This window comes from Stomoxys calcitrans, chromosome 4 (assembly GCF_963082655.1).
Source record: "Stomoxys calcitrans chromosome 4, idStoCalc2.1, whole genome shotgun sequence".
In the NCBI taxonomy this organism is placed as follows: domain Eukaryota; kingdom Metazoa; phylum Arthropoda; class Insecta; order Diptera; family Muscidae; genus Stomoxys; species Stomoxys calcitrans.
In genome coordinates, this window is record NC_081555.1 from 72,193,093 (window position 1) to 72,216,854 (window position 23,762).

A 23,762-nucleotide genomic window follows, 5' to 3' on the forward strand; every position below is an offset into this window, starting at 1 on the left:
TGAAATCACGCTACAGTCTTTAAAAATAGAGATATTGAGCTGAAATTTTGCACAGATTTTTTTTTTGTCCATAAGCAGGTTAAGTTCGAAGATGGGCTATATCGGACTATATCTTGATATAGCCCCCATATAGACCGATCCGCCGATTTAGGGTCTTAGGCCCATAACAGCCACATTTATTATCCGATTTTGTGAAAAATTTGGGACAGTGAGTTGTGTTAGGCTCTTCGACATCCTTCGTCAATTTGGCTCAGATCGGTCCAGATTTGGATATAGCTGCCATATAGACCGATCCTCCGATTTCGGGTCTAAGGCCCATAAAAGCCACATTTATTATCCGATTTCGCTGAAATTTGGGACAGGGATTTGTGTTAGGCCCTTCAACTTCCTTCGTTAATTTGGACCAGATCGGTACAGATTTGGATATAGCTGCCATATAAACCGATCCTCCGATTTAGGGTCTTAGGCCCACAAAAGCTAAATTTATTATCCGATTTTGATGAAATTCGGGACAGTGAATTGTGTTAGGCCCATCGATATCCTTCGTCAATTTGGCTAGGATCGGTCCAGATTTGGATATAGCTGCCATATAGACCGATCCACCGATTTAGGGTCTTAAGCCCATAAAAGCCACATATATTATCCGATTTTGCTGAAATTTGGGACAGGGAGTTATGTTAGGCCCTTCGACTTCCTTCGTTAATTTTGTCTAGATCGGTCCAGATTTGGATATAGCTGCCATATAGACCGATCCTCCGATTTCGGGTCTTAGGCCCACAAAAGCCATATTTATTATCCGATTTTGATGAAATTCGAGACAGTGAATTGTGTTAGGCCCATCGACATCCTTCGTAAATTTGGCCCAGATCGGTCTAGATTTGGATATAGCTGCCATATAGACCGATCCTCCGATTTAGGGTCTTAAGCCCATAAAAGCCACATTTATTCTCCGATTTTGCTGAAGTTTGGGACAGTGAGTTGTCTTAGGCCCTTCGACATCTGTCTTCAATTTGGCCCAGATCGGTTCAGATTTGGATATAGCTGCCATATAGACCGATTTCCTGATTTAAGGTTTTTGGCCCATAAAATGCTCATTTATTGTCTGATGTCGCTGAAATTCGGGACAGTGTGTTAAATTAAGCCCCTAAACTTACTTTTGCAATATCGCATAGATCGGTCCAGATTTGGATATAGCTGCCATATAGACCGATATCTAGGTTTTAGGTTTTGGGGCCATAAAAGACGCATTTATTGTCTGATGTCGCTGAAATTTGAGACAGTGAGTTGTGTTAGGCTCTTCGATGTCCTCTTCAATTTTTCCCAGATCGGTCTAGATTTGAATATAGCTACCATATAGACCGATCTCTCGATTTAAGGTTTTGGACCCATAAAAGAGGCATTTATTGTCCGATTTCGCTCAAATTATATACCCACCACCGAAGGATGGGGTATATTCATTTTGTCATTCCGTTTGCAACACATCGAAATATCCATTTCCGACCCTATAAAGTATATATATTCTTGATCAGCGTAAAAATCTAAGACGATCTAGACATGTCCGTCCGTCTGTCCGTCTGTCTGTTGAAATCACGCTACAGTCTTTAAAAATAGAGATATTGAGCTGAAATTTTGCACAGATTTTTTTTTGTCCATAAGCAGGTTAAGTTCGAAGATGGGCTATATCGGACTATATCTTGATATAGCCCCCATATAGACCGATCCGCCGATTTAGGGTCTTAGGCCCATAACAGCCACATTTATTATCCGATTTTGCTGAAATTTTGGACAGTGAGTTGTGTTAGGCCCTTCGACATCCTTCGTCAATTTGGCTCAGATCGGTCCAGATTTGGATATAGCTGCCATATAGACCGATCCTCCGATTTCGGGTCTAAGGCCCATAAAAGCCACATTTATTATCCGATTTCGCTGAAATTTGGGACAGGGATTTGTGTTAGGCCCTTCAACTTCCTTCGTTAATTTGGACCAGATCGGTACAGACTTGGATATAGCTGCCATATAGACCGATCCTCCGATTTAGGGTCTTAGGCCCACAAAAGCTAAATTTATTATCCGATTTTGATGAAATTTGGGACAGTGAATTGTGTTAGGCCCGTCGACATCCTTCGTCAATGTGGCTAGGATCGGTCCAGATTTGGATATAGCTGCCATATAGACCGATCCACCGATTTAGGGTCTTAAGCCCATAAAAGCCACATATATTATCCGATTTTGCTGAAATTTGGGACAGGGAGTTATGTTAGGCCCTTCGACTTCCTTCGTTAATTTTGTCTAGATCGGTCCAGATTTGGATATAGCTGCCATATAGACCGATCCTCCGATTTCGGGTCTTAGGCCCACAAAAGCCATATTTATTTTCCGATTTTGATGAAATTCGAGACAGTGAATTGTGTTAGGCCCATCGACATCCTTCGTCAATTTGGCCCAGATCGGTCTAGATTTGGATATAGCTGCCATATAGACCGATCCTCCGATTTAGGGTCTTAAGCCCATAAAAGCCACATTTATTCTCCGATTTTGCTGAAGTTTGGGACAGTGAGTTGTCTTAGGCCCTTCGACATCTGTCTTCAATTTGGCCCAGATCGGTTCAGATTTGGATATAGCTGCCATATAGACCGATTTCCTGATTTAAGGTTTTTGGCCCATAAAATGCTCATTTATTGTCCGATGTCGCTGAAATTCGGGACAGTGAGTTAAATTAAGCCCCTAAACTTACTTTTGCAATATCGCATAGATCGGTCCAGATTTGGATATAGCTGCCATATAGACCGATATCTAGGTTTTAGGTTTTGGGGCCATAAAAGACGCATTTATTGTCTGATGTCGCTGAAATTTGAGACAATGAGTTGTGTTAGGCTCTTCGATGTCCTCTTCAATTTTTTCCAGATCGGTCTAGATTTGAATATAGCTACCATATAGACCGATCTCTCGATTTAAGGTTTTGGGCCCATAAAAGAGGCATTTATTGTCCGAATTCGCTCAAATTTGGGACAGTGCTTTAAGTTAGGCTCTTCGACATTTTTATGCAACTTGGCCCAAATCGGTCCAGATTTGGATATAGCTGCCATGTAAACCGATATCTCGATTTAAAGTCTTGGCCCCAAAAAATTCGCATTTATAATCCGATATCACTGAAATTTGACAAAGTCTTATGTTAGGCTTTTCGACATCCGTGTCGTATATGGTTCAGATCGGTTCATTTTTAGATATATCTACTGTACTTATTAGTATTTGGTCCAAATCGGAACATATTTTAATATAACTGATATGGGACATAAGTTATGAATTTTTCACCGAATTTTGATGAAAGGCGGTTTACATATATACCCGAGGTGGTGGGTATTCAGCCCGGCCGAACTTAATGCCTTTTTACTTTTTTTTTTTTTTTTTTTTTTGATCCCAATAAATGAAATATTATGAAGATCGGCTAACGATAACACGTCCCGCCACGGCGTCCGGTAGCGGCCACCTGTCTGTCTATCCGTGTTTTGTAATCAAGGTTTGTCAATTTGTCATCACGAAATGTTGCACATATAATTTTTTTGCTCAGGAACAAAAGCTAATTTGGTAAAAAACAAACAAAAACAAGTAAAAGCGTGCTAAGTTCGGCCGGGCCGAATCTTATATACCCTCCACCATGGATCGAATTTGTCGAGTTCTTTTCCCGGCATCTCTTCTTAGGCAAAAAAGGATATAAGAAAAGAGTTGCTCTGCTATTAAAACGATATCAAGATATGGTCCGGTAAAATGTCAGCCAATTCGTATAAAAATTGCGCCCATTGGGGCTCACGAAATAAAATAGAGAGAACGATTTGTATGGGATCTGTATCGGGCTATAGACCGATTCAGACCATAATAAACACGTTTGTTGATGGTCATGAGAGGATCCGTCGTACAAAATTTCAGGCATATCGGATAATAATTGCGACCTCTAGGGGTCAAGAAGTCAAGGTCCCAGATCGGTTTATATGGCAGCTATATCAGGTTGTGAACCGATTTGAACCTTATTTGACACAGTTGTTGAAAGTAAAAATAAAATACGTCATGCAAAATTTCAGCCAAATCGGATAAGAATTGCGCCCTCTAGAAGCTCAAGAAGTCAAATCCACAGATCTGTTTATATGACAGCTATATCAGGTTATGGACCGATTTCAACCATACTTGGCACAGTTGTTGAATATCATAACAAAACACGTCGTGCGAAATTCCATTCCATTCGGATAAGAATTGCGCACTCTAGAGGCTCACGAAGTCAAGACCCAAGATCGGTTTATATGGCAGCTATATCAGGTTATGAACCGATTTGAACCATACTTGGCACAGTTGTTGGATATCATAACAAAATACGTCGTGCAAAATTTCATTCTGATCGGATAAGAATTGCGCACGCTAGAGGCTCAAGAAGTCAAGACCCAAGATCGGTTTATATGGCAGCTATATCAGGTTATATACCGATTTGAACCATACTTGGCACAGTTGTTGGATATCATAACAAAACACGTCGTGCAAAATTTCATTCCAATCGGATAAGAATTGCGCACTCTAGAGGCTCAAGAAGTCAAGACCCAAGATCGGTTTATATGGCAGCTATATCAAAACATGGACCGATATGGCCCATTTACAATACCAACCGACCTACACTAATAAGAAGTATTTATGCAAAATTTCAAGCGGCTAGCTTTACTCCTTCGGAAGTTAGCGTGCTTTCGACAGACAGACGGACGGACGGACGGACGGACAGACGGACGGACATGGCTAGATCGACATAAAATTTCACGACGATCAAGAATATATATACTTTATGGGGTCTCAGACGAATATTTCGAGTAGTTACAAACAGAATGACGAAATTAGTATACCCCCCATCTTATGGTGGAGGGTATAACAAGTGATGTTTCATTTCGGACCATAATTAACTTGAATATTGGAGACCTTATTAGAAGTCATTGAGTAAAATTTCAGCCAAATTGCGCCCTTTAGGCGCTGAAGAAGTAAAATAGGGAAATCGGTTTATAGAGGAACTGTTCGATTCGGACCATATGTTAAAGGTCATGGGAGATGTCGTTGTACAAAATTTCAGCCAAATCGGTAATAATTGCGCCCTTTAGAAGCTTAAGAATTCAAGATCCCAGATCGGTTTATAAGGCAGCTATATCATGTCATGGACCGATTTGAACGATACTTAGCACAGTTGTTGAAAGTCATTACAAAACACCTCATGCAAAATTTCAGCTAAATCGGAAAGAAATTGCTCCCTGTAGAGGCTCAAGAAGTCAAGACCCCAGATGGGTTTATATGGCAGCTATACCAGGATAATTGCTTCCTCTAGTGCCTCAAGAAATCAAAACCCCAGATCGGTTTATATTGCAGCTATATCAGGTTATAGGCCGATTTGAACCAATCTTAACACAATTGTTGGAACTCATAACAAACGACGTCATGCAAAATGTCAGCTAAATCGAAAAGGAATATATATATATGAGAACCAAATGCCAAATGAGAACCCATGGGCTGAGATCTGTTTTCGACTGCCTGACCATAATACGGTCCTGCAGGTGGAGATCCCGGCGATGACGAAATGAGTAAAATAGTGTAGTGTTAACACGAGAAAGTGAACATCTAGTGTGAACATCTTTATGGACAGGCCATCAGGGCAATTACAACCAGGACGGTATGATCACGAACAGTCTTGGAGTGTAAGAAGGAGATTAAAGCCTTCTCTGAGGATAGCACAATCCGCATCGTTTGAGCGCCGGGATATAGCGGATTAAGGGGGAATGAAGCAGCAGAAGATTTTAACAGTGAAAGCCAGAGGACTGCCGTCAATAAACTTTGATTACCCAAAGCCTTTCAGGTTGATGCAGTCCGAGTTAAGGGCGTGGGCGACGAACGCATGTTACACTGTGGAACAACGAATCGGTCGGTGTGGCATGTGTGTGCAAGATGATGAGACGTTGAAGCATTTGCTATGTCATTGACCGACTTTCGCGGCTTACAGAGGTTCGAGGTTACTTTTCAATATTTAGAGTGCACAACAAGGGAGACCACGGTAGAGCAGAGGTTAGCATGTCCGCCTATGACGCCTGAACGCCTGGAATCGAATCCTCGCGAGAAAATCAGTAAATATTCCAGGGGTAGTTATTTCTTCCTAATGCTGGCGATGTTTGTGAGGAAATATGCAGCCATGTTAAAACTTGTACCCAAAGAGTTATAGCACTGCGACATGCCGTTTGGACTCGGCTATAAAATTATTGAGCTTATACTTTAATCGGATTTATATTCGCACCCTCTCACCTAACCTAACCAAAGAAAGTTCTTGCAATGGCAGAGGGAGCCTAGTAAACCTGGTCATTTAGCTTGGTTGGACATGAAACTGGCCCAACATGGACAAAATGTCCAATTTAAACGCATGAAGGAGGAACAGCGCCTTGCTAAATATGTTCCATACATAACTCCTTCGACATCATCATATGAATCACCGCAAGAGACTATCTTCTGAGTCTGAGATCATGGATTTAGAAGAAGATTTTTCACTCATAATTCAAAGAGTTCATTCGAATGTAATAAACATTCTCGGGCATTACTGCAAAATTGGTATCAACATTAGATTGGTGTCTGATAAGTATAAGAAATGCAGTTTTTATTATTGAAGCAACAATCGAGGTCAAAGATTCCCAGAATTCGGAATTTCCTCCGACGGAATCTCTACACTGATGCTGAAGAATCTGAATCTACCTGAAGTCGAGAACCTTACAACTGTCCTCAACCTGTCTTTGAACAGAGTAATCCCGCTACTGAAGCCTGGAAAGGACCAGAGTAAGGGAGAGTCGTACAGACCAATCTTCCTTCTCTCACCAGTAGCACTGGACCTATCAAAGGCATTCAACACGGTTAGCCATGACAAACTATCGGAAGAAATTGCCAATACGTCCCTCAAGCCAGGCTTTAAAAGCTGGGTCGGAATTATCTGTGTGTCATTTGTGAAATTTAGGAATAAGAAATCGAAACACCGTAGAATGTGATTTCCCCAAAGCGGGGTGATATCTCCGGCACTGTTTAACCTCTACCTATTCTCTATTGATTTTTTTTTTTGATTTTTTTCAAAAGAGCTGCTTGCTTTGAAGACGAATAAAATAATTACCGACACATAACATACCTTGACATTTGCTCTCAAATTTTGAGAGCACAAAAATTTCTCTGTTATTTTAATCCTCCTTAAGGTAAAAACGTGCTCAAGACGCCTTGAACGTCCTTTTATAACAGAAAACGTCTGACTTCCAATCCTGAAGAGAACATCCACAACCTTTTTTTACTGTTATTCTCAACAAGTAAAAAGGAGTTAAGTTCGGCCGGGCCGAACTTTGGATGCCCACCACCTCGGGTATATATGTGAAACACCTTGCGTAATAATTCGATATTGGACGAGAGATCGGTCTATATAGCAGTTATATCAAAATCTGGACCAATCTGGGGCAAATTACAGAAAGATGTCGAAGAGGCTAACACAACTCACTGTCCCAAATTTCGGCGAAATCGGACAATAAATGGAGAGATCGGTCTATATGGCAGCTATACCCAAATCTGGACCGACCGGGGCCAAATTAAAGAAAGATGTCGAAGGCCCTAACAAATTTAAGCGACATCGGAAAATAAATGCTCCTCTTACGGACCCAAAACCTTAAATTAAGAGATCGGTCTATATGGCAGCTATATCCAAATCTGGACCGAAGGAGGTCGAATAGCCTAACACAACTCATTATCCCAAATTTCAGCAAAGTAGGATAATAAATGTGGCTTTTATGGGCCTAACATTTTAAATCGGCGGATCTGTCTATATGGGGGCTATGTCAAGATATAGTCCGGTATAGCCCATCTTCGAACTTAAACTGTGTATGAACAAAAAAATAATGTGTGCAAAGCTTCAGCTCTATATCTCTATTTTTAAGGAGGCCACCGTAGCGCAGAGGTTAGCATGTCCGCCTATGACGCTGAACGCCTGGGTTCAAATTCTTTCGAGACCATCAGAAAAAAATTTTCAGCGATGGTTTTCCCCTCCTAATGCTGGCAACATTTGTGAGGTACTATGCCATGTAAAACTTCTCTCCAAAGAGGTGTCGCACTGCGGCACGCCGTTCGGACTCGGCTATAAAAGAGAGGCCCCTTATCATTGAGCTTACACTTGAATCGGACTGCACTCATTGATATGTTAGAAGTTTCCCCCTATTCCTTAGTGGGAGCAAAATTTGCATTTGCATCTCTATTTTTAAAGTCTATAGTGTGATTTCAAAAGACAGACTTACGGACATGGCTAGATCATCTTAGATTTTTGCGACGATCGAGAATATATACTTTATACGGTCGAAAACAATCCCATGGCAGCCGGTTGTACGCACCGGATTGACCCGATGGAATCCTCATCGACAAGGGCTGCCGCCTTAGTGTACGTGTTCGTCTTTTTTCGTCATGGGAGAGGCACATCCCGGAGTGCCTTCTCCGTACGCTTCTAGTCCGTGCCGGGATTGAAAAGAACCCCGGACCCTGGTTCTGTTCGGTTTGCCAGAACCGCCTTCATCATCGGTCTTTGTCGGTGAGGTGTAACCGGTGCTTGGAGTGGGTACATTTCCGTTCTTGCTCTGGCCTGACCTCGCTACGGGAGTATAGTCATACTAGCTATGTCGCTAGGTGCTGTGCGAACATAGCCAGCAGTGGGTCACAAGCGTCGCCGTTGTCGCCTTCGGCGTCCTAGTCGTCGGACTATGTGACCCCCCCGACCTCTCCCGTACGGCAATTTATGCAACGACAGCACCCTAGCCCTACTATTGCCAGGCCAGTGTCGGGAAGTGTTTCGTTCTTGCAGTTAAACTGCAACGGACTGCGTGGCAAGATTGATGAGATCGTAGATTTTATGAGTCGGAAGAGCATATCGGTCGCAGCGATCCAGGAGACAAAGCTGACTAACACCTGCAGCTTGCACAGTTGTCACGGTTACAATGTGCTACGTAAGGATCGCTCAAGGAATGGAGGTGGGGGATTGACCTTCGTTATACACCATTCCGTGCAGTATAGACCTATCTCGCCTGCGCTTGACGCTAGTGACCCATACATGGAATGTATGGGGGTAGCAGTCAGGTCTGGTACTGCCGAGATAGATATATACAACGTGTATATACCGCCGGTTGGTAGCTGTGTCCCGATTAATGGCCAGGCTTACAACCCCGACATAAGTGGGTTGCTATCTGGCCATTATCGTCTGGTTCTGGGGAATTTTAATGCACATCACTCGTCATGGCATTCTCCCCTAGACAACGACCAGCGTGGCATAGCTTTGGCAGTGCAGATAGATAGCTCCACGTTTTGCACAGTGAATGAAGATGCCCCCACTAGGATTACGAGGAGGGGCAGCAGCTAACCCCGCTAACCCCAGAATCAGCGAGCTGAATCTGGAAATAAACAGGGTAGTCAACGAACATAAGCGGAATTTGTGGCTGGAACACTTGGAGCAATGTAACTTAGGCACCGGTGCAGGCAAACTGTGGGCCACTGTTAAGTCTCTCTCGAACCCCGGTAGACGGGACGACAGGACCTCAGTCACTTTTGGCGAGATAACCGTGACTGATCCGAAGAGATCCGCCAGGTTGTTCAACCGTCAATTTATTGTGCATCCCGAGAGAGACAGGGCAAGGAGGAGAGCCATTCGCCGTATTCGTGGTCTCCGAGCCGATGAACAGCCATCACAATTTACCGTGAGCGAAGTTACGAATGTCATCCGTGGCGTTAAATCTTCCAAGGCGTTGGGCCCCGACGGAATCTCTACATTGATGCTGAAGAATCTGGATTCACCTGGAGTTGAGTACCTTACCACTGTCCTTGACCTGTCATTGAACACTCTTATAGTTCCCGATGTCTGCAAAATGGGCAGAGTGATCCCGCTACTGAAGCCTGGAAAAGACCCGAGTTTGGAGGAGTCGTACAGACCGATCTCCCTTCTCTCACCAGTGGCAAAGACGCTTGAGGCATTTCTCCTCCCGAGCCTCGTAGGAGAATTTCCATTCGCCGAGCATCAACATGAATTTCGGAGACTGCATAGCACAACAACAGCTTTGCATGCCATCACCACACACATTTGCCGTGGCTTTAATCAACCCAGGCCATGTGATAGGGCGGTCCTCGTGGCACTGGACCTATCGAAGGCATTCGACACGGTCAGCCATGCCAAATTATTACAGGACATCGCCAACACGTCCCTCCAGCCAGGCCTGAAACGTTGGGTCGCGAATTATCTGTGTGGCCGCCAGTCATTTGGGGAATTTAGGGATAAGAAGTCGAAACACCGTAGAGTGAAACAGGGAGTTCCCCAAGGTGGGGTGATATCTCCGGCTCTGTTTTACCTCCACCTATCCTCCATCCCACCTCCTCCAGACGGCATAGAGATCGTATCATATGCGGACGATTGTACGATCATTGCATCAGGCCCCCCACCCATTGATGACATCTGCAATAGGTTGAACGTCTACCTCAACGAGCTTGCCTCATATTTCGCTGCAAGAAATCTGAAGATATCCGCCACCAAATCTTCAGCCACATTATTCACTACAAATACGCGTGAGGTAAATACTGAGCTGACTGTGATGGTCGATGGAGAAATGATTCCGACCATTAAGTGTCCCAAAATACTTGGCGTCACATTTGACAGCTCCTACACTTTCTCCCCACATGCCACAGCAATCTGCAATAAAGTCAAAAGTAGAAACAAGGTCCTCAAGTCACTTGCTGGCAGCACAAGGGTGCAGACAAAGAAACCTTGTTGACCACGTACAAATCAATTGGCCGGTCTGTGGTAAGTTATGCAGCGCCAGTGTGGTCACGTCAACTTTGTGACACGCAGTGGAATAATATTCAGATCTGTCAGAATGCCGCCCTCCGAACTGCGACGGGCTGTCTCCTCAGTTCTCATGTGGACCACCTCCATCAGGAGACAAAGATCCTACCAGTGCGAAGACATAACTACATGCTGTCTAAGCAATACCCTTTGGGCTGTTATCGCAGAAATCATCCAAATCATCATGTTGTGGATAGATACCCACCGCCCAGAAGCCTTAAGGTAGATCTTCACGATCTAGAGCGTGAGGTTCAGCGCTACAAGAGAGAACCTCTACATCAAGCGGCATATCAAGCGGGTCTGAACAACATTCATACAGACACGGTAGCAGACGCGTTAATTGGCTACCGGGTGAATGTAGTCCTTGGAGAACGACCGCCACCCATTGCACCTGAAGAAATCGACCTCCCCCGGCAAACCAGAGTAGTTCTGGCTCAATTACGTTCCGGCAGATGCAGCCGCCTCAATTCCCATAGAGCTACGATTGATGCCGACGTGCAAGATGTATGTCCCGATTGTAACCAGGGACCGCACGATACACGTCACCTGTTTAACTGCCCGGCCAGACCCACTCGACTCAGACCCAGATCCCTGTGGACGCACCCCATCTTAGTCGCGGAGTTCCTGGGTCTTGACACTCAACAGAATCAAGCAGACGAAAGATATTTCACAATAAACTGCTACAACAACAACAACAACGGTCGAAAATGGATATTTCGATGTGTTGGAAACGGAATGACAAAATGAATGTTGACCACGTACAAAGCAATTGGCCGGTCTGTGGTAAGTTATGCAGCGCCAATGTGGTCTCGTCTGCTCTGCGACACGCAGTGGAACAATTTCAGATCCGTTAGATGGCCGCCATTCAAACTGCGACTGGCTGTCTCCTCAGATCTCACGTGGACCACATCCATCAGAAGACGAGTCTAGATCGAAGAAAGAAGTAATTCTGAGTCGATCTGTACACTTATAACTGCAAGAGCATTGGTTCTAGGTGTAACTTATTATTAAATAACAATAAGTTCCATATGAATGTTTACTTTGTGCACAAATTAATTTCTAAGACGTGAAATCCTGCAATTGACTCCAAAAAATTCACTTTTTTCAAAGGAAAAAAATGGATGGGAAGTCTAGTATACATATACAAAAGTATTTTAAACCTAAACCGATTTTGATTAAATAATTCCGAGACGTACAAATAAGTACAAAATCAAATATCGGATTAAAATTGCAGTAGATTCGGTCTTATAAATGAAAAACGACCGATACATGTACATTGTACTGTCCCAAGCTATAAATGAGAATTTTCGTATTCGCAAATAGGGAATACTCTCCCATTTTTTTTTTATTTCACTGAGCAAAACACGAAATATTATGGCGATCGTTTAACGTTAGTACTTTCAAAAAGATCCAACTGAGAATTGTAGGATTTAAGCCAAACAGAAGAATTTCTGAGTCGAAGCGAACATTTTTATCACAGCCACAGGAGTGGCGCATTGTACCGTTCATGTTTTAACCGCAAACGTCATATAAATGTATATTTTGTTTATGAGATATATTTTGTTTACTGAGACTCGCCGCTCAATACCGCTGATTGTCCGCGACTGCCGTTGCAGCAGCTGTGGACGCGTCCGGTAGCTCGCAGTTAAGCTTCTCGTGGCAGCAATGAACACCTCACAGATCGGACCTCAATGTTCCAGACTGTGTGGTACTCACAGCTATCCCGTGCCGTGCAAATTCAGGGTCTTTTGGACATGCAAATGCAATCTGCAACGTTGCCCATGAACATTCCCTTAAGGAACGGAGGCAAACTTCGTTTTAGACATGATCATAATTTAATTTAACGGTTTTGAACCGAGCAATATGAAGTGTAATAATACAATCATCGATTATTAACTTATGAATCTGGTAAATCGATAAGCTTTAACTACCATTACATGTTTATCGATTTATAGAAGAAGAAGAAGAAGACATGTTTATCGATTTATCGTTTAAAGGGATACCTCCATTATTATATGCTCAAAATTTGCCACATCCAAATATTAAACATACTCCAATTAAATATGAGCAGAATATAATAAGCGTAGTAGTTGCCAACAAAATTCATAAACTGTGTAGAAAAATTTGCAAATGTTAAGAAGCAGCTATTCAAAGCGAATGAATAGAAATGTTGACGCTTAAAAATAGCTTGAAACACATTTCATCGAAAAAATTCAAAATGTGGCAACCCTGTTACTACACATGTTTTCGAGCAACATTAGGAAAGCGAGTTGCTAACAATAAAATTTAATTTGTGGATTACTTTATTTCTTCCTGCTAAACCTTAATCGTATCCCAACACATCTAAAATGGCTGGCCTTTCAAATTTATCAGGAGCCGATAAGGGCGAATTAATGGAGCAAGTTAAACAACAAATTGCCGTGGCAAACGCTCAGGAACTATTGACGGTAATTTTATTCGCCTTGCAATTACTCAAACCCCAATCAGTTATTACCTAATCGAAAATAGCTGTAAAGGAAGTTATGTGATTTATAACTGAACTAGGAGCTTAGGGAGTTGCATAGAGTTTAGAGTGCGTAATATTTAAATATTTTGTTTCACATTGCAGAAAATGACGGAGAAATGTTTTAACAAATGCATCAATAAACCCGGCACATCACTCGATTCTTCGGAACAGGTAAATAAATGGGTTGTTGTTAGATATAAATTTGTATATGCTTTATCGTGCAATAATCACAATGGTCGAAAATGTCCAAGTGAGTCTATTTGCCATCTGCCATGTAAAACCTATCGTGCAATAATCGCATTCGAGAATAGACAAAAATCAAACTTCCATTTTTTCTAACAAATAACACTCAAGACTTAGCAAAGATTTTGTTTAAAACTAAATGGAAGCAAAAATGTCGAGTCTTGGGTTGCGATCAAACCAAGGATCAAGTATTTGATTACAGCAAAAATACCATAAGTACTTAATTTTCAAACTTGGAAGTAGACAAAAACAAAGTTCAAATACAAGTAAAACTTTGGGAACGTTTTATTCATCAAGTGGTGAAAACCACAATCAGTGAGTTTCATATATAGATCTGGTGTCAAATCAGTGTGCGTAGAGACTTGTTTATACTATAAAGTATTATTTTGAATCATTCGGTATGGTCCTGTAAGCATAGTCTTTGTTGTTGTAGCAGTTTATTGTGTTCTATCTTTCGTCTGCTTGATTCTGTTGAGTGTCAAGATTCAGGAACTCTGCGACTAAGATGGGGTGCGTCCAGAGGGATCTGGGTCTTGCTGGGCAGTTAAACAGGTAACGTGTATCGTGCGGTCCCTGGTTACAATCGGGACATACATCTTGCACATCAGCATCAATCCTTACTCTGTATGAGTTGAGGCGGCTGAATCTGCCGAAACGTAATTGAGCTAGAACTACTCTGGTTTGCCGGGGGAAGTCAATTTATTCAGGTGCAATGGGAGGCAATCGTTATCCAAGGACTACATTCACCCGATAACCATTTACTGCATCTACTACCGTGTCTGCATGAATGATGTCTAGATCTGCTTGATATGCCGCTTGATCTAGAGGTTCTCTTTTGAAGCGCTGAACCTCACGCTCTAGATCATGTAAATCTACCTCAAGACTTCTGGGCGGTGGATATCTATCCACAAGATTATGATTTGGATGGTCTCTGCGATAACAGCCCAAAAAGGTATTGCTTAGACAGGATGTAGTTATGTCTTCGCACTGGGAGGATCTTTGTCTCCTGATGGAGGTGGTCCCCATGAGAACTGAGGAGACAGCCCGTCGCAGTTTGGAGGGCGGCATACTGACAGATCTAAATATTATGCCACTGCGTGTCACAAAGTTGACGAGACCACACTTTCGCTGCATAACTTACCACAGACCGGCCAATTGCTTTATACGTGGTCAAAAAGGTTTCTTTGTCTGCACCCCAAGTGCTGCCAGCAAGTGACTTGAAGGCCTTATTTCTACTTTTGAATATATCGCAAATTGCTGTGGCATGTGGGGAGAATGTGTTAGAGCTTTCAAATGTGACGCCAAGTATTTTGGGACATTTGATGGTCGGAATCATTTCTTCATCGACCACCACAGTCAGCTCAGTATTCCCCTCACGTCTGGAGGGGGTGGCAAGGAGGATAGGTAGAGGTTAAACAGTGCCGGAGATATAACCACACCTTGGGTAACTCCCTGTTTCACTCTACGGTGCTTCGACTTCTTATCCTTAAATTCCACAAATGACTGGCGACCACGAGGCGACCCATCACATGGCCTGGGCTGATTGAAGCCACGGTAAATGTGTGCGGTGATGGCATGCAAAGCTGTTGTTGTGCTATGCAGTCTTCAAAATCCATGTTGATGCTCGGCGAATGGAAATTCTCCTACGAGGGTCGGGAGGAGTAGTGCCTCAAGCGTCTTTGCCGCTGGTGAGAGAAGGGAGATCGGTCTGTACGACTCCCCCAAACTCGGGTCCTTTCCAGGCTTCAGTAGAGGGATCACTGCCTATTTTCCAGATCTTGGAAACTATAAGAGTGTTCAAAGACAGGTTGACGACAGTAGTAAGGTACTCAACTCCAGGTGAATCCAGATTCATCAACATCAATGTAGAGATTCCATCGGGTCCCAACGCCTTAGATGATATGGCGCCACGGATAGCATTCGTAATTTCGCCCACGGCTCGGAGACCACGAATACGGCGAATGGCTCTCCTCCTAGCCCTGTCACTGTCGGGATGCACAATAAATTGAATGTTGAACAAACTGGCGCATCTCTTCGGATCAGTCACGGTTTCGCCAAAAGTGACTGAGGTCCCGTCATCCCGTCTACCGGGGTGACGAGAGTAACTTAACAGTAGACCACAGCTTGCCTACACCTGTGCCTAATTTACATTACTCCAAGTGTTCCAGCCACAAGTTCCGCTTATGTTCGTTGACCTGTTTATTTCTATATTCAGCTTGCTGATTCTGGGGTTAGTGGAATCCATATCACGAATCCATCACGGTCGTCTGCGAGTACCACTGCCTGCGCCGGGAAATTGGGCCGCACTTGGGTATTCGAGCGGCTGGTATAAAGCGAGCGGCTTCTGCGTTAATGATGTCTCAGAATTTTCTGATAAAATCAAAAATTCGACTTTGTGCAAATATAAGTCGAAAAGTCGAAAATCCATCCAACTTTTGCTATTTTAATAAAACTAGACTTTCCATCCCAACTTAGCATCCCTATAGTGTCCTGTAAGCGTGCTCGTGGTAGCCATGAAATAAAAATCCGATCATATATATCAAAAAATTTCACTTTTCTTTGAATACCAAAATAAAACTTTTTCTATAAAACTCAGTGACGTCTGGCCCCTTATATTACAAATATACTTGTTCAAATAGGCTTGCAATATCCAATCTGTCAAAAAATGTAATCCTCAAAAAACACGTTTACACAGGTCATTTAATACTTTTTTAATTGCTCTTTTATTCATGTTTCCTTTATAAAAGCAGCAAACGAGAGCCATAAACCAGGATTTAAAGAGCAGTGTTTGAGTGGACACCGGCACGCCAAACCCATTTATAACAAATCAACTCAATTTGTACAGGTTGAGTGACACAAAATTTCGTTGTTGTTGCTGTAGCATTTTGCATGGGGAGATAGCGATCCCTATCAAGCTCCTTTAAGTGAGCAAACTCGTTCCGGACTATAGCACCGAGCTCCGAGGGAATATGATGGCTATCGGTTATTTCATGGCGACAATAACTCGCCTTGTCGTATCAAGCATCACAGGTACTCAGAATTAAGGCAAGAGCTGGTGCCACACGGCCTTGCACTGAAACACACCACTCGATACCGCTGATTGTCCGCGACTGCAATTGCAGTTACGCCGTCTAGCTAAGAAGCATTCCCCTTTCCGCCACCTAGGGACGCGCCCGATAGTTATCAGCTATACTTCTCATGATAACGATGAACACCACGTAGGTCGAAGCTCTGCTGTGTGCTCCAACCTGTGCGGTGCTCATAGAAATTTTTTCTGATGTTCTAGCCGGTGCGTTAAAATGTCTTTTTTTTTTGTTGTAACTGTATCTTATATATTCATCCAGTAATCGTTTAAACGGATGTTCGAGGGCCAATTTCCTCTTTTATTACCGTTTTTAGGGGTCTTTTACGTGGTATTTGTTGTGAATATTATAAAAAATAATGTGGGGTAGTGATCCTCGTCAAGCTCCTATAGGTGATCAAGCTCGTTCCGGTACGAAGGACCGATCGTCGCGGGAAGTCATATCGGAATATAGTTTTGTGTGAAAACTATGTCAATTTATAGACCTTAGTTGTTGTTGTCATCGCTAGATGAAAGACTCAAACGGGCCAATCCGGTACGGACAACCGGCTGCCATGAGATTGTTAAACCTTAGTCGACAGTACTTTTAAATCATTTAAGGCCGCATTTACAAAACCTAATGAAGCGTTACCATAGGTTTATTTAACAGTTTTATAAAGGAAATCTGTAAAATATATTTTAAAGGTACAAGAGAAAGAGAAGCTTTCAGCTTTGGGGTTTAACATATGCTGAACTTTTTTGTGACCATATTTAGACGCTATATAAAAGAAAAAACTTTGAAACGCAAAATACGTTGTTGTTTTTTCATATAAAATTTGTCAATTTTTTTTAATATCTACGAGTTTTTTATGATTACAGATTTATTCGCCGTTATATACCATTCTCATCGAAAGCTAATTCATTTAAGTTTTTCATGTACATATATTTTTTAATTATATCTTTTCAGAAATGCATTTCAATGTGTATGGATCGTTTTATGGACTCTTGGAATTTAGTTTCTCGCACATACGGCAATCGTTTGCAAAGGGAACAACACAAAATGTAGAATTCATTTTTATAAAAAGAAATCCAAACTCTTAATTTTCAAAAAATAGGCATTATTTTGTTAATTATTTTGTTTAATTAGAATTTCATATTACATTATACCATGTATAACTTAAACAAGGATACCCCCAATGTGTTTTGAATGGATCATACCACAAAATTAAGCTTAGTTCCACATTTGAGACAGTATCACAATAAAGAAAAAGTATAACTCATTGATTTACTTACCTTAAAGCCAAATTATTTTGCTGCATTATGTTCGGTACATGATTTCTTTGAACATTCAGACTCGATGAATGCTCCGAATTACACTGGGAACCACAACAATTATAACTAAAGCTTGATGTGCACAATGTGCAAAAGGAGTCCAAATTGTCATCATCGTTGTGATTATTATCACAACAATTCATGTGCCCATTAAGAGAGTGGCAACAATTTGTCAGTGTTCTGACATCTTCCGAGGATGAATAGTCAAAACGTCGGCTCTGTTCACTGTCATCGGGACGATGATCAGATCTTGAACTTTGCGGCGAAACACTGTCGTCACTATTGCTGAATACACTCAGTGGACACGATGGGTAACGACTTAGGGGATATTGCCTCATATCATACTTGCTGGTCATAGTAAGATTTTCATTGAAATAAATAACTTCGTTACTTTTGATTGGATGAAATGAGCTGATGCCACCGAATCCTCCTGCATCGTAGTATTTACGTAAAAATGCTTTGTTGCAATCCTCAGCGGTGTACTCATGCAACTTCTTTGGTTTATAATGCAACTTTGAGGTAGGATTATTGTTTGCGGAATTCTGGGTTTCGCCCACAGAAATACCGCCTGAACGTAATAGATCTATCAGGCATTGTTTGAGGTCACGCATTTCGGTAGGAGGACTTTAGCCAAACGGTATAGCGGCGACAAAACATGTGTGCGGTGTTGTTGATGAAAGGGGAATGTAAAATTGCCTGAAAAAAGAAAATAAAAGTAGTTATAGTTGATATATATAGTTATAGTTGATATATATAGTTATAGTTGATATATATAGTTATAGTTGATATATATATATATTTGCTCAAACATAAAGTGGATAGGCACAATGAATATCATCAAGGATGTAAAATTTGCCGATTGAAAATGACATCAAATAGGAGAAAGCGCAAACAAAGTGTTATCTATTGATCTGGCATCATGGACATATGATCATTATGTGCATGATATGGCAACCTTTTCTACTTCATATTTCATTCCTTGTTACTTTTTTGTATTGAGAAGATCTCTTGTTATATTTACTGAATAAATAGTTTATAATACTTTGTACGAAAACTTCTACTTATTTCTGAGGAATTTAACACAAAGAATAAATGAAAAAATAGAAAATCTTTGTCGGAAAAAAATGTATGTCGGCTGATCGCTTGTCTTAACCTTATTCAGCGAATCCTGGTTGATTAGCAAGGCGGAATGAAAAAGGTGGTCTCAAGCGAACAGCTGTTAACAGCCGGCCAGGTTTGACGGTATGAAGATGTCATATTTTTGTTTGCATTCTCCTTTTTGTCATCTTCTTTCTCGCATATTCTCTGCTTATGTACGCACACGTGTAAACACACGCACACAAATTTCTGTGTGTGTGTTGGCAAAACGTCGATCAGCTTGATGGCAAGATGGCGGATTGCACCATATTATTTGTGGATGTTGTACAAATGAGACCACCTTTAATTGTTTCGCTATGGTTGATTAGAAAGACAAAAAACAAGTAAAAGCGTGCTAAGTTCGGCCGGGCCGAATCTTATATACCCTCCACCATGGATCGCATTTGTCGAGTTCTTTTCCCGGCATCTCTTCTTAGGCAAAACAAGAAGTAAAATAGAGAGATCGATTTATATGGGAGCTGTATCGGGCTATATACCGATTCAGACAATAATAAACACGTATGTTAATGGTCATGAGAGAATCCGTCGTACAAAATTTCAGGCAAATCGGATAATAATTGCGACCTCTAGAGGCTCAAGAAGTCAAGATCCCAGATCGGTTTATATGGCAACTATATCAGGTTATAAACCGATTTGAACCATATTTGGCACAGTTGTTGGATATCATAACAAAATACTACGTGCCAAAATTCATTCAAATTGGATAAGAATTGCGCCCTCTAGAGGCTCAAGAAGTCAAGACCCAAGATCGGTTTATATGACAGCTATAAAAGGTTATGGACCGATTTCAACCATACTTAGCACAGTTGTTGGATATCATAACAAAACACGTCCTGCAAAATTTCATTCCAATCGGATAAGAATTGCGCACTCTAGAGGCTCAAGAAGTCAAAACTCCAGATCGGTGTATATGGCAGCTATATCAGGATATGGACCGATTTGAACCATACTTGGCGCAGTTTTGGATATCATAACAAAACACGTCGTGCAAAATTTCATCCCAATCGGATAAGAATTGCGCACTCTAGAGGCTCAAGAAGTCAAGACCCAAGATCGGTTTATATGGCAGCTATATCAAAACATGGACCGATATGGCCCATTTACAATACCAACCGACCTACACTAATAAGAAGTATTTGTGCAAAATTTCAAGCGGCTAGCTTTACTCCTTCGGAAGTTAGCGTGCTTTCGACAGACAGACGGACGGACGGACGGACAGACGGACGGACATGGCTAGATCGGCATAAAATTTCACGACGATTAAGAATATATATACTTTATGGGGTCTCAGACGAATATTTCGAATAGTTACAATCAGAATGACGAAATTAGTATACCCCCCATCTTATGGTGGAGGGTATAAAAATATCAGGCGATATCAACTTACTCCTACTTTCAAAACAGAATGGTAGATTTATTAAAAACCGTCAAATAAAAAACACCACCTGGACAAACGGTCTCAACGGTGTACACGCAAATATCATGGAAGTAATCTTCGACAACTGTCTCTCAATATTGGCCCACGCTTCTACGATCTGCGAAAGGGCTAGGCGGGTTTTCATGATATCCAACAAGATGCAGTAACTAGTGCGACCTTGTCATACCTACCGGATATAGTCCTTGGTGGGCGCCCAAGGTGTAAGTGCAGTTAACGATCCCCGCCAAATAAAGTAATTTTTTTGATGGACAATTATTGGAGAGCGACCTAGTACGTGAGATATAGGATTTTAAAGTTCAAAATGTAAATGTTTAATAATATTTTTATATCGATTTGGGTAAAATCAACGTCATCTTTTGTACTATGTTCAGACTTTAAAATGGTCTGAAAACGGCTCGTTTTTCCTTTGCAGTTTATAAGTGTAAAACGACTCGTTTGCCACAAAAACGAGTCATTCAAAGCATGTGAGCCCAAATAAATGCCTAAATTGTGCTAAATAAACGCAGCCATGAATAAACTTTAAATTAAAAATTATAAAATAAACAAGATTTTACAGAGAAATCAAGAAAACACAAATCTGAACAATGGTGGGCCATATCATTTATGTTGGAGTGTGAAAAAATTCAATTTCCAAACTAGTGTGAACGGTTGAGATGTTTTTCAAAACAACACGGGTCACTGTAGACATAGCATTAACTAATTCAAATACCTTTCAGACAACAACAAAAAAAGGTTATTAAAAATCTTAAATCCTTAGTGAGTTATCAGGATTCACTAATAGAAGGTAAGGTCACTTGCGAAAAAATAGGGCCCATCTCTCTCAGGATCTCATTTAGGATGTAAAACGTAAACAAAGAATGAATGTAAAAAGAGAACAAGTTGGCATCCCCAATACCAAGTACTGTCAAAAATCAAAAAATTGTATGTCGGCTGAATCCTGGTGAGTTATGATGAAAAAAGCAAAATTTGTTGCAAAATTTAAAAAAAAAGGGAAAAAATTTCCTATATAAACAATCGAAAATTGTTTCAGAGCTTTCATTTGAGGTATAATTCAACTAATCAACCAGAAGAAAATTGAAGGAAATAGCCAAGAGAATTTTAATTAATTTAATGCCTTCTAAAGTTGGAAATATTAGCCGGCCTTCGACAGGGTTAAGATTTTCTACTCCTCCATATGTCCAACAGTAGAAAATAGCCAAAAGTATTTTAATTACAATAAAATCCTCTTTGCAATCTAAAGTTGGAAAAATTTGCTGGCTTTCGGCCGTGTTTTAGATTTACTCCTCCATATGTCCAACATACGAGAGCTCTGTGACCAACTGATTTGCTGACTGACAGATTGACTGATCAACGCCCAACTGTAGTTGATAGTTCGCGCCATTTTTCGTTGTTTGTGTATGTAATGGTTCTTAACAATAATACACTGACACAAAACCAAAACTCGTTGACAGATAGTGCACTTCGCGAGAAAAAATTGCATTCAGCTGTTTATGGTACATTACCTGTTAATTATGTCATGGATGTGTACCATCTAGTCAAGCGACCTATTTTATCCCCGTCTATTATCGTCGATTATTAAGGACATTGTTGTTAAAGCTGAGTATGCGCCTCTAGCAGAGCAGAGTCTTAGTGTTGATCAACGTTACGATACAAAACATTTAGCAGCTTGTGTTTCGTATGTTCATAAGCTAGCAAATCTGCTAAAGTAGTAAATAAAACAGACCAAATGTCATTTAATATCGGCTATAAAAGACAAGGATAAAATAACCCGCTTAATAGGCATTTTACTCCATGTAAAATAAGCGACAAAATCCTCTTAGAGAGTAAATAAAACAACTCAATTGTCAACGATGTGACCGACCACAGTTAATCGTGAGTACTTATCACGGAGTAGCTGAGAGCACCGCACAGGCCGGAACATTGAGGTCCGATCTGTGTGGTGTTCATTGCTGTCACGAGATGCTCGATATGACATGTAGAGTTAAACCAACGGTCACCCTGTGCCCGTGGTGATCGGTCCATTGGAGCTTGACGAGGATCGCCACCTCCATATGAAAATGTGGCTATGACAACAGCATTTATTTTTCTCCACACAGCGCTAATCTGCTAACTTGCCAAATAGCGGAATGTCTCAGTGAGAGATCGGACGGCACCGGCTTTTGCACAAGTACTGAGTGTCTATGATGCTCGATATGACAAGGAGTGTTAAACCAATGGCCACCCTGTTCCTGCGGTGATCGGTTCATTGGAGCTTGACGAGGATCGCCACCTCCATATGAAAATGTGGCTATGACAACAGCATTTATTTTTCTCCACACAGCGCTAATCTGCTTAATTACCAAATAAAACGCACCTTGTATCAGACCAACATTGGTTGCTTCCATCAACAACTAGAAATCAATTGTACAACAAATCATATAATTAATATATAATATGGTAGTACATAAAAACGAAAATTCATCGTCTACTTTTAGGCGCAATTGGTATTCTGTATATAAAGGGTGATTTTTTTGAGGTTAGGATTTTCATGCATTAGTATTTGACAGATCACGTGGGATTTCAGACATGGTGTCAAAGAGAAAGATGCTCAGTATGCTTTGACATTTCATCATGAATAGACTTACTAACGAGCAACGCTTGCAAATCATTGAATTTTATTACCAAAATCAGTGTTCGGTTCGAAATGTGTTCAAATTTTGACAAATTTTGTTCAGCGATGAGGCTCATTTCTGGTTGAATGGCTACGTAAATAAGCAAAATTGCCGCATTTGGAGTGAAGAGCAACCAGAAGCCGTTCAAGAACTGCCCATGCATCCCGAAAAATGCACTGTTTGGTGTGGTTTGTACGCTGGTGGAATCATTGGACCGTATTTTTTCAAAGATGCTGTTGGACGCAACGTTACGGTGAATGAACACATTTCGAACCGAACACTGATTTTGGTAATAAAATTGAATGATTTGCAAGCGTTGCTCGTTAGTAAGTCTATTCATGATGAAATGTCAAAGCATACTGAGCATCTTTCTCTTTGACACCATGTCTGAAATCCCACGTGATCTGTCAAATACTAATGCATGAAAATCCTAACCTCAAAAAAATCACCCTTTATAAACCCATGTAATGTGAAGA

The 23,762-nt window shown here is 41.3% G+C and overlaps 2 protein-coding genes across 2 annotated transcripts in view; one reads left to right on the plus strand and one right to left on the minus strand.

Moving 5' to 3' along the window:
• Window positions 1–23,762, minus strand: part of LOC106092154 (uncharacterized) — a 432,693-nt gene that overhangs the window by 373,926 nt on the left and 35,005 nt on the right. The gene's annotated exons all lie outside the window — the stretch shown is intronic.
• Window positions 13,116–18,006, plus strand: LOC106088559 (mitochondrial import inner membrane translocase subunit Tim13). The gene is made up of 3 exons (XM_013254136.2): window positions 13,116–13,344; window positions 13,506–13,574; window positions 17,675–18,006. Exons 1-3 carry the CDS (start codon window positions 13,246–13,248, stop codon window positions 17,771–17,773), a joined length of 267 nt encoding a protein of 88 aa, XP_013109590.1. The 5' UTR covers window positions 13,116–13,245; the 3' UTR covers window positions 17,774–18,006.

What these genes read in the sequence shown, in the direction of transcription:
- LOC106088559 (XM_013254136.2), top strand. Translation starts at nt 13,246, where the DNA reads ATGGCTGGCCTTTCAAATTTATCAGGAGCCGATAAGGGCGAATTAATG. An exon ending in ACGCTCAGGAACTATTGACG is followed by an intron (nt 13,345 to 13,505) that starts GTAATTTTATTC and finishes TTCACATTGCAG; the next exon opens with AAAATGACGGAGAAATGTTT. An exon ending in CACTCGATTCTTCGGAACAG is followed by an intron (nt 13,575 to 17,674) that starts GTAAATAAATGG and finishes ATATCTTTTCAG; the next exon opens with AAATGCATTTCAATGTGTAT.